General features: G+C 33.4%; 1 protein-coding gene across 1 annotated transcript; it reads right to left on the reverse strand.

Moving 5' to 3' along the window:
- Window positions 1-2,288: 2,288 nt before the first annotated feature.
- LOC147277487 (putative laccase-9) lies at window positions 2,289-6,191 on the reverse strand. The gene is made up of 7 exons (XM_086255644.1): window positions 6,099-6,191; window positions 5,678-5,829; window positions 5,219-5,463; window positions 4,346-4,471; window positions 3,238-3,829; window positions 2,633-2,991; window positions 2,289-2,479 (listed from the first exon to the last, which is right to left on the reverse strand). Exons 1-7 carry the CDS (start codon window positions 6,189-6,191, stop codon window positions 2,289-2,291), a joined length of 1,758 nt encoding a protein of 585 aa, XP_086111770.1.
- Window positions 6,192-12,455: the final 6,264 nt, after the last annotated feature.

Genomic DNA, 12,455 nt, shown 5'->3' on the forward strand with positions numbered 1-12,455 from the left:
CGTTCATAACACAAAATAGTTTGCACACAACCCTCGTTTGAAGGCTCCCAAACGACGATTTGACTCTTCATTCGTCTAAACAACCTTGATTAAATGATATGAGGAAAAAAAATTAGTTTAGGGTTTGAAGTTTAGTTATGAGAGTGAGATTGAAGGTAAGTTTGGGAGGGAAAGAGGTTAGGTATTATTAATAAGGGTATGATAGTAATTTGGGTTGGGTAAAATGAGAAAATATTAATTTCAAAAAAGTGATGGTTGGGTAAATTGAGAAGTTGGGTAAAATAAGAAGATTTTTTGGTATGTATAAAATTTCCCAAAATATAAACCAGAAATTTGATTTTAAAGACTGTTAATATTACAATTTTAATAACAGAATAAAATACTTTTAGTGAAGGAGACTGCTATTCGTATTTCTTGCACTCTCGCGGGAAGTGTCCTTAGACTCCCTAGAGTAGAGAGCATGAATAGCATAGTCATTTGGATGCATGTTAAAATTGAATCACAATAATTCCCTTCCAAAAGAAAAACAATTAAAATATCACCAAAAAACTTAGTTGCAATATAAACTCTAGTTCACTACAATTCATATATTCAAGTCCATATACATCTCTAAACTCAAAAAGGTAGAGAAATTTTCTTATAAGCATGAGAAATGTGAGACCCCACCACCATGTTAGACCCCTACCACCACCACCACGAACTCCACCCTTAAACCATTGTCGCCTCCCTCTCTCCGTCTTATCTCTCTCCCTCTCTTTGTCTTTTTAGACTCCCAACACCATCTCAGACCCCTACCACCACCACCACCACGAACTCCACCATAAACTACTGTCACCTCCCTTTTATCTCTCCCCCTCTCTCTGTCTTATCTCTCCTCCTTTCTATGATTTCTTAATTTGGTTGTTGGTGCTGTTTTCGGCAGGCTCAATACCGCTCCGACGCTACCACTCTCCGACCAATACCGAAGTGAACGGTTACCGACTACCGTTGGTATGGTTTCGGAACCAAAAAACCTCATCTCGACCCTAATCGGTCGGAATTCGATATGGGTATTTCGGTACGATAACCGTACCGAACCCACCCCTAATTCTAATAATGCTCACCTAAGGGGCTTAAAATGAGGGACAAGTGATGGAGATCACTTTTAATGGTTGGATTTAACACGATTGTCCCTAAGTTCAAGTCCATTAGGTGAGCAGTATGTATTGTATAATTCTATTTTCTTATATAACAAACATGCAGAATATAAAAATATTAAAAAAGAAAATTATAAGGAAAAGATGCATTACATAGAAAAATTCTAAAATACCCTTGGGCGCCAAACATATGCACCTATTATGTAGTTTCTTTTATCATAAAAATTGTAAAAAAAAAAACATCCAAAATGAAATGCATGAAAAATATAAACTAGAAATTTAATTTTAAAGACTATCAATATCACAACTTTAATTGTCAAAATAAAATACTTTTAGTGAAGGAGACCGTCATTCGTATTTCTCGCACTCTCGCGGGAAGTGTCCTTAGACTCCCTAGACTAGAGAGCATGAATAGCATAGTTATTTGGATGCATGTCAAAAATGAATCACAATAATTTCCCTTCCAAAAGAAAAACAATTAAAATATCACCAAAAAAATCAGTTGCAATATAAACTCCAGTTCACTACTATTCATATATTCAAGTCCATGTACATCTTTAAACACAAATTGGTAGAGAAATTTTCTTATAAGCATGAGAAATGTGAGCGTATATAAGTTATGATTTCATTAAGTTACTCAAGGTGTAAGGTCCAACCTCAATAAAAAAAAATTTTTTTGTTTATTTATTTTTTCTCTTGTATGGGGTTATATGCAATAGTTTTGAAACCTTAGGGGTGTATGTGTAATTTTTGAAATCCCAAGGGGTGTATGTGAAAAAACGATAAACCTCAGGGGCTGTAAGTATAATCAGTTGCAATATAAACTCCAGTTCACTACTATTCATATATTCAAGTCCATGTACATCTCTAAACACAAATTGGTAGAGAAATTTTCTTATAAGCATGAGAAATGTGAGCGTACATTAAGTTATAATTTCATTTAATTAACATCTTGCAATTCAATGACTCATATTTCTCATTACTCATATCTCACTTTTCTCGTACTGGTAAGAGAATTCTTCCAAAAAGGGATGCCACAAATGACCGGAATCTAGTTATATGTTGATATAAATATTCAAATATCATGAGTCACACTTTGTAGTCATTTTATTTGGCTACAATCTACATCATCTAGTTGTAACAGAGTCAAAATCAATTTACTTGTCCAGCTGAATCCTGATCAAATGGTTGCAGCCTAATGGCAGGTGAATCATTACATGGAGGCATGTATGCAGGTGGTTTGCGGACACTCGTCTCAGGGGTGCCTCCATCTTTCACTATGATAACAGCGTTCATGCCCCAACTGAGATGTCGCTCGAAATGACAGTGCCAAAACCATACGCCTGCCAAGAATCAACCGCAATAAATCAATCATACAAACGAATCCGAAGCCAAATGTTCTCTTACCAAATTGTCTAACAGGTTATGTTATTGTACTATCTATCCTGACTATTAGCCAGATGGATTCTTGTTTTAATGTGTCAAAAGGAACTTACCAGGATTACTTGCTTGGAATCTTATAGCAGCCCATCCTTTCTTTGGGACTGAAACAGTATTCATCTTTGGTGGATCAACCAAATTGTACCCTTTGGGGTCTGTCTCATTGTCAAAATTTCCAAAACCCATTCCAACTACATAAAAGCTATAACCGTGCAAGTGCATTGGATGATCCTCAGATGCATCAATCACATTAGTACCCTGAAACACTATTTCCACCTCTTCATTGTACTCTAACACCTTCACCCTGGTTGCTTGCACAGTCTGAACAACATTCTCGGGCATATCCTCAGCTACAAAGTCGAACATGGCTGGTGGATAATCAGGAAAGTCTGGAGTATAAAACCCACTCATGTTCCTGCATAAAAACATGGTTTAGGCATAATCCCATTTTAATTGTATGTGAACTCCTCAAATGATATTCTGCATCATATAGTATTCCCAGAGTCCACGTCTAATGATACTGTCAATCATATGTACTACAATAAAGCCTTATTGACTAAACCAGAGACAACTAGTTTCCCATTTAATTATGTTTTTGATAAAGCATATATCAGAAAATCATTATCCTTCAAAGAACAGAAGGATTGAAATAAGTAAATACCTGTAGTACGCTTGTAGCACATCGGTTGATGGATTAAGCCAGCTAACATTGTTTAAACTTGAAGCAAGACCCCATCTCTCAGAGGAATCCTTATCAAAGGTAAGATAGTTCATCCCAGTAGCAATAAACATTCTGGTCGATATATTTTTGGGGACATTTACTGGGTGGTCTTGGTTTGCTAGGCTCCTAATACGGTCTGTGAAGTTTAGTGAAGAAGTTAAGTCCTCGTAGGTAGGGAGTTTGCTTGGAAAAATTGGACGTGCTGGGGGTGTGTAATTGCCTTTATACTCCATAATTGCTGTCACATTTGTTTTGTCATAGTCTAAAACATCTGACCTAACAGTGTCATATTGTCTAGCAGCCATGTAATACTGGCCAAGAGACTGGTTTGCTGTGACCAAAATATCCATTGTTTGTCCGGGGCTAATCATTATATAATCGGTCACGATGGGTTTAACATATGATCCATCGATACCAACAACAGTGAGAGTATGCTCAGCAATCGCGAAGTAAAGTTCTACATTCATTGCTCCATTGACCAAGCGTAGAAGGTAGGTCTTGCCATACTCTACTTGCCAGCGGTGTGTACTGTCTGCAAGACAACAATGACATTATATCAGATATGGAATTCCAGTTTTCTTTCTGACATTCTTTGCAACTTGTTGTTCATGTAAAATGAACGAAATCAGGGGAAGAGCAGAACTTTGTCGTTCAAATTGTTATGCAGCAAATTTTACATTTGGCCAAAAAACTGGTTTGATGGAATCAAAATTCTAAAAATTTCATGACTTTGTGACTTGTGTTACTTCATTTTATGACTGTACAAAGGATATAGGAAGAATTTGCAGCCTCCTAACTCCCTTCATTTCATAAAGAAACATTAATAGTACTGTAGTAGACTAATTGTTAAAACCAAAACCAAAGACCTCTCCTCAAATTTTGATATAATGAGAGGTATATATCTCTTTGAATGCATGTATATCAATCACTTACCCTACAGTTTTTTCAGTTTTCAGGTGAAAAACTTGTTGATTACTTACATATGTGGATTCAACATTCACTCACACACACATATAGTCATACACCATTGGAGCATATAGTCATATACCATTTGAGCATGGGCACAAATCTCCCGGTTGTCCATTGATGGTGTAGGCATCGGAGGTGGGAGTGTCATCACCATCTTGGAGGGCCTCCTCAACCAATTTGTTCACGTCGTCGATGTACCAAGATCCTGCAAGAACAAGAAGAGAAGGCAAAATAAGCTCACTGATATTTATGTGCAACAGTGCAAGCCATCAAAAGGTGCTACATTTTCATTTATGTGCAGTGTATATTAAGTTGTCCGTTTTTCAATACCCCTTAAAAATTACTTGGAATTTTAATTTTATATGTAATATTTTTTCACAATGACAAAATTTCAAAATTATATCAGATACAACTTGTTAATTTCCTCAACTACATGTGGAGCTTATAACTCAAATGGGAACTTTATCCCATCCCCACTCCTTTTTAAGAAGAAGAGATAAACTACAATGACTGTCCTATTTTTGAGGGTTGAATACAACAAAAATAAACTAAATTGAACTAAAAAATTTAAAAATGGCCAAAGTTTCACTCTTGGAAAAAAAAAAAAAAAAAAAAAAAGGTTTTTGGTTAGGGAGACTAAATTTTGACCTTTAAGAAAAAAAAAATTCCTCTGCTAATTCTCCCAGCTAAACATCAATCCTTGACTCTTTGACTTTGACAACAACACCCAACTATGACCACCCACCTTGCCATATTATTAGTTGGGCATTGAGCAAAAGAAAAGTTTTATAAAATTACTCATGTATTGCAACAAACAACCAAGGACTTTGCTTTTCAATTACTTCCATTTAATTTATCAAAAATAAAAATTTTCCTGCAAAAGAGTTATGACCAAAATGAGTCTACAACAAGAGTGAGAAAATTGATGAGAGCATCCTATATATGTACATACCGAAGACAACAATTTCTTCTCCATCAGGCTCTGGAAATGGAAAGCCTGTTTCGTTTAAGGGCATGACAACAATGGCACCATAGACACCAACTCTGGTCCAATCACTATGAGCATGCCACCAAAGTGTTCCTTCCTCATCCGAAAGTATAACCTCGTAAGTAAAATTTGTCCCAGGTTCAATGGGGCACTGTGTGATGTACTCTGGACCATCTGACCATGGATTTCTTGGTTGATGAACTCCATGCCTACACAACACATAACATTCAAAAAAAATTATATCATTTATTCAAATTTGAACCCGGCCACTTCGAATTTTATTAATTTTGAATTAATAACATAATGACATATCTATTTACTGATGCATTATTTGATGAGTAAATTTGTTACTAAGTTTCTAGCATTATTGTTCAAAATAATAATAATAGAGAGAGAGAGAGAGAGAGAGAGAGAGAGGACTACCAGTGAATAGTAAGGCCATAGTCTCCTTGATTTTGGACATTAACATAGACAGTATCTCCTTTTTGTACACGAATGACCGGACCTGGTAAACTGTCATTCACTACCAGCATGCTCTTAGTGCTACATAGCCTCGTAAAGTTGGTCTCCTTCAACTACATTAATTGATTGCAAACCACAAACACCAAATTAAGATAAAAATTTTACATATCAAAGTTATAAGTTAGAATTAAGAGTATGACTAATTAATTTTAACCAAGTTTTATGAACAAAAACTCATATTTTGTAATGACTCAAAACTTTATCTAAAAGTGCTAGTTGAAGTTAACTTTTAGAAAGCATTGATCCTTATAAATGGTATTAGAGTGCAACATTACTACAACTGAGAGAGAGAGAGAGAGAGAGAGAGAGAGATGGTACTTACAACAAAGTCATAATAGTGGACACGACCTTCAACAATGCCAAGGAGAGCCCCAAAGAGAAGCAGAGAACCCAGATAACCTAGGAACATACCCATGATCACCTTCTTCACTCGATCAAGCCCAAACTTAATATATTTGTATTGTTAGGTGGCTGGACTAAGAGCGAGTCTAAGACACAGTACTAGCTATAGCTCTTAAGTTGGACAGTGGATTTGGGGTGACCGATTGTTTCTAATAGCTGCCAGTTATTTATGTAGTAAAGCTTAATTAATCTTCTTCTCAAACTCATGCTATAGTTAGGTAAAACTGAGTTGACTCACTCTGATATTAAAAAGGTTGAAAGCTTGTTATAAGGTTAGCTGGAATGGAAACAAATTAATTAATAAATATGCATGTGAAAGTTTTATATATCTTAAATCTTCTTATATTAATCTATTATTCTTTTGGTGAAAAGCAAGTCAGAGTACGTACGTTGAGTTTCTAGTTAGGGGAGCCGCTCCATATATATGTATGAATATATACACAAAAATATCCTCACGTCCCATTTTATTTTATTTTTACAAGTTTTATCAATTTAGGGTATAAAATTCTATATTTTGGGTATATATATAGAATCATCGTTTGATGTTAGATTTTAGGTTTTTACTCTCGAGTTTTGGGCATCCAAAATCTAACCGAGAAACAGGGTCTCAAAACCCTGAGAATTAAAACTGAGAAACAAGTTCAAGTTTTATACCCTAAAATACCTTGCATATATAGAATAAAATCAAAAAGTGAAGAAAAAAAAAAGTCATAAAATATATATAATTCGTCTCTAGAATGGACAATTGTGCATATTAGAATGACTAATTAGTTGATAGTGCCTTTTAACTATGAGATTTTGGACATCTAAAATTGACATTTTTATTTTGCCATTCGATTAAGGACATTTTCATTTTTATTTTTTGTCACTTAAATTAATTGGCCATGACTATTTGCAATGGCATTTCGTCTTCCGGCCGGGAAGGTTGGAATTCAATCCTAGTTGAAACTTGGAGCTTATATATATGTTCAATTCACTGACTGCGTGAATGCTTGGTTGCACTACGTACATATATATACTGTATCAATATATAATATATTAATTGTCATGCTTTATCATTTATATATGAAAAGGAGAGAGATTATTTAACATAATCTCTAATCACGTGTTATAACTGTGCTGGCTTGCAGAAATATGTTGGAACTTTAGTTGGGAGTCTTGAAAAGAAGTTTAGACAAATCCATGCGACCACATTCACCCAGAATTAGACCATCTTCCAATTGCTAGCTATATATATATATATATATATATATAAGCTCATTTCGTTGAGGTATATCTCATTATGTTTATGATAAAATATGGTTTGTGGGACCTACTCCGCATTGTAATTTGATGATCGAAGTCATTTATTTTTTAAGTCTCTATACAAGGATCATCCTTACAAAAAATTAGATAAATTAAAAACCATTAAGACATCTAAAAGTGATAGAATAAATAGACGAATATATATATATACAGGCTCAATCAAGTAAGAATGTCCTTACTTTAAGAAAAGTAAGAACATTTTCTGTGTAACACCTGACAATGTGGTTCAATGATCGGAACCGTTCATTTTTTAGGTTTCTTTTCAAGGGTCATCCCAGTAAAAAATCAGCCAAATCAGTGATTGTTTGATTATCTAAACTATGCAGACAAATACAATCCGTCAGATAAGATTGAAATGATGTTTACTATAATAAACTGGCTGAACAGTTTTTGATCTAGCTAATTTTTGCAAAGGTGACTTTTGAATGATGTTCTAAAATATAGACGGTTCCGATCATTGAATTTTTTGTCCAAAAAGGATGTTCTTACTTTTCTTAAAGTAAGGACATCCTTAATTACTTTAAAATTTCCTTATATATATATATATATATATGTATACATGGCTCTTCATTAAGGGATCCTTTAAAGAATTACTTATTTAAGGGATCCCTCATATGACCCACTCTATAGCATTTTTATAATCGGAACCATATATTTTTTTTGTCTTCATTGAATGATCGTCCTTGCAAAAAATTAGGAAAATAAAAAATTATTTGACCGTTGATTAAATTGTCACAATTTCAAGTGTTTATCGAAAACATTGTGTTCGTTTATTTGTTTTATCATAATTAGATATTTTAATGATTTTCGATTTATTTAATTGTTTGTAGAAATGATCTTTGAATAGATATTAACAAAATAGATGGTTCGGATCGTTAAAATATAACATAGAATTGGCCTCATGAAGAATTCCTTAAATAAAATTATTTAAGGAATCTCTTAACAGAAGAGGTCTGTATATATATATATATATATATATATATTGTTGATCTATTTCTTGATCATTTAAGTTTTTATTGTCTAGTGATTTTTTAATATGATATTGGAACTCTAATTTTAGAAATTTTTGAAACTTCAAACCCACATTTCAGACTCATCAATTACGACGTTAACTAGCAAGTTGTTCTTATATTGTCTATAATTGTTTATTATTTATGTCTAGCTCTTCATGTATAAAATTGGATTATATATATATATATATATATAAGAAAAAGTGTTAATTAGTTTGCTATACGTTATTGACTTATTTTTTTGAAAACTTAAATCTTTTTAAATCTTGTGATTATCTAACAAACGACGGAATGTTGGTTACCTAGTTAAAATTAGTGAGATGGGTCTTGAAAATTCCAGCAATCTATGGAACAGAAAACTGAGAATGTGGTGGCTTTATTAAAACAGAAATGACTCCATAATCTGTTTTAATAGGCTTAGCATATGAATAGGTGGCCATTGGACCATAAAAGATTGGACTACAACTAACTTTCCCAAGCATAGGTTTTGATTGGCTTTCCAGATCAGAAACGGAATCAAAAATATATTAACTAACTTTAAACGGTGTGGTGGCTGCATACTGTTAAGTATAGATAATATCGGATTTTACTCATCTGCCTTTAGAAATCATGCTGTTTGGTGCCTTTACAAAAATCTTGGCCATCCAATTGATCTAAGGGCTTTAAATATTCAATATGATTTAATAAATCATATTATCATGAGTTAGTAATTAGAAGTGATAATTAACCATGATTCGATAACAAGGGTACAACCCCATCAGTAATTAATCTTTTCTATTTTTAAACCCATCATTGAAATTATAAAACAAAATGAAAAATAGAGTGATCCATAGTCTGATTGAAATGACGAAGGAGAGAAATTCATATCTTGTTTGTGATTTTGGGAAGGGATGAGATGAAGTTTTTTTATTTTTATTTTTTGTTTCAAGCTGAAATGGAACATTAAAGCCCTTAGATCAATTGGATGGCCAAGATTTTTGCAAAGGCACCAAACAACAGGATTTCTAAAGGCAGAGGAGTAAAATCCGATAATATCTATGTACAAAAAAATATTGATAACATCTTATATGTTCTTTTCATTATTTATTGCATTGGCAACCTATCTGTTCAATTTAGGGCTTTTATTAAAAAACCCAGAGAACAACCCGACCCGGTTTCAAAAAACTGAGCCGGTCCTCTTGCCAAAATCTCAGTGGCCTCGCAGCAGAGGAAGATGTCGAGGAGCTTGCGAATCCAAGCGATCGAGCAAGTGGGGTTGGAGGGGAAGCCATCGGGCAACGAGAGGAGGTCGGAAAAGCAGTCGGACACGTGCTTCTAGAAGTGCTCGAGGCCCTCAAGCTCCTGGTTCTTGGCCTTCCCTGGCCACCATCTGGTTTGTCCTGGTAGCCTCACCCTCGAGCTCGCCTCACAATCCTTCGAGGCTCTCTGAACTTTTGGCAGTGGGATATCCACCTCTATAATGATTAAATTATAAGGAAATTAAAGGGAGAAGAATACCCTAAAACTAACTAGTTAGTAAGTTAATACAAAGCTAACTACCATGTTGGGCCCATCGCACAATGTAATCTCAAAATCTGGACCGTCTATTTTTTAGGCCCTACTTCAAAAATTATCCCTGTAAAAAATCTCCAAAATCGGAAGTCATGTAGTTATTTGATTATAACAACAACTATTTATATGCTTTTATCGAAAACATTGATCGTCTATTTATTTGATCTCAATTAGATGACTAAATGATTTCCGATTTAGTTGATTTTTTGCAATGATGATCTTTGAAGTATGACCTAAATAATTGACGGTTCGGATTATGAGATTAGTTATGTGGTGGTCCCAAAAGTATGGTTAGCTTCGTATTAATTTGTTAACCAGTTAGTTTTAGAGCATTGCTCATTAAAGGGATATCCACCTCTATCTCTATTTCTCTGGCAATTTTCTTTTTTTAATATCTTCTATTTATAGTATTTTTCAACTTTTACCTCTTGAGATGTTGACTGATAGTGACAATTAATTATTAATTGCTACAATTTAGTAGTGACAATCATTATTACTGTGGGACAGTAACTATTTAAATTTCAAAAATACTCTATTAATTACTATTGTTCGATAGTAGCAATCATTGTTACTATATGACAATAACTATTTTAATTGCAAAAATACTATAATCATTGTTACTATTTAACAGTAGCAATCATTATTACTGTAGCAATTTGCTTAGTTTCAAAAAAAAAAAATCATGGAAAAAAGACATAACTTGAACTTATTTGTATAAAATGTGGACTTTATTTTTACAAAGTGGACCTATTTATCATTCTAACTTTTTGGTGGGTTTTTTTTTTTTTTTTTTTTTTTTTTTTTTTGTACAAAAGGCTCTAAAATGAAATTTTTAGTAATTTACTTTTCAATTTATTGTTTAATAGATATTAGATAATATTTATTCCTTATTTTTTTTTTTACAATTCATCCAAACTAGCTCCTTGACTAGTGCTCACTTGCATGTCCATTTTCATCATTTATGCATATATATCAACTAGCCTCTCCACACTCGCTCCCGCGAGTGCAAAGCGACTCTTTCTATTGCTCAAACACACATATTTTGGTAAGCGTAATCAGTTTAATAGACAACGGAAAATAAATTTGAAAAAATTAATTAAGGAAAGAGAGGTAGCAAACTAATTCTCATGGGCATGAAAGTAAATTTGGGAAATAGATAACCAACCATTAGATTTAAGCCGAAATAATCTCAGCCATTCGGACTCGGAGATAATTCAAAAATTGTTCTGTTTTATTATATAGATTTATTAAAATTTTAAAAATTTGTGAGAAAATATAGCATAAAACAATGTTTTTTTTTTTTTTAACGGACGTTCAAGCCTTCACAAGCCTCATTCTACACCCTAAAAGAGTATGGAGTAAACCCGTACCCTATACCCTAAAAAACAGAGCGATGGAGACAACGGCAAGTGCTTGTTACAGTGCAGTGCAAACCCACTTGATTGTTGCAAAGACAACATTCACTTGACATGGCCAACCACGACGTGACACGTGTTTTAATGAAATTAATAATTACAAATTTATCTTTTTGTAAAATGACATCTAAGGGCCTAAGTAAAAAAACAAAAAAGAATCTTATTTTACCCATCCACCTCTCTACACCTATCTAATCTCACTAAACCCTAGAATTATCTTCTCTTCATCTCTCATATCATATCATGAACAATCAAATAGACTGTATTAATACAGGTATAAAATCTTACAACAGTTGGTAAATGCTTCTCAAATTAAGCTATTTCATCTTATATTTATGGCATAAAGAATAATGAGATTTTTTGAGGGGTTCCATCTTTACGCTTGGTGATTATCCAAATTAATATAACTGCCATATAGATGAATGAGAGACAAACCTTTAATTTTAAGTTCATGATTGTGAAATGCATATACATGTATAAAACTGTAATCAATGAAGCATGCCTCGAAAACAAAACCTTTTGCATCATTCAATCATGGCCCATTTGATAGTAGAAGAAAAGAGTCATATACTCATCCTATAATTTATTTCTAAATTCCAAATTAAATCCCTAAAATCACTACTTAATTTATAAATTAAATATGATGTAGATTAATGATACCTATAGATGTATGGGCATTAAGATTTTAAGTTTTGGTGAGAGACTAGATTAGAGTTTATGAAAAAGGAAGATAGGTGGGTGGGATAATATTTTTTAGGGTGAGAGTAGTGTTTAGTGGGTGAGTGATTGAGTTAGTATATTTAAAGGTCTTATAGGAAGGGATTTTCTCTAAAAAGGATGTCTGTATTTTACAAAACTAACCATCATTTTGGGTCTACCACATGACTAATCTCACAATCCGAATCATCCATTATTTAGGCCACACTTCATCAATGCAAAAAATAACCAAATCGGAAATCATTTAGTAATCTAAGTGTGATTAAATAAATAGATGAA

This window comes from Dryas octopetala, chromosome 8, assembly GCF_963921425.1.
Source record: "Dryas octopetala chromosome 8, drDryOcto1.1, whole genome shotgun sequence".
Classification (NCBI taxonomy): Eukaryota; Viridiplantae; Streptophyta; class Magnoliopsida; order Rosales; family Rosaceae; genus Dryas; species Dryas octopetala.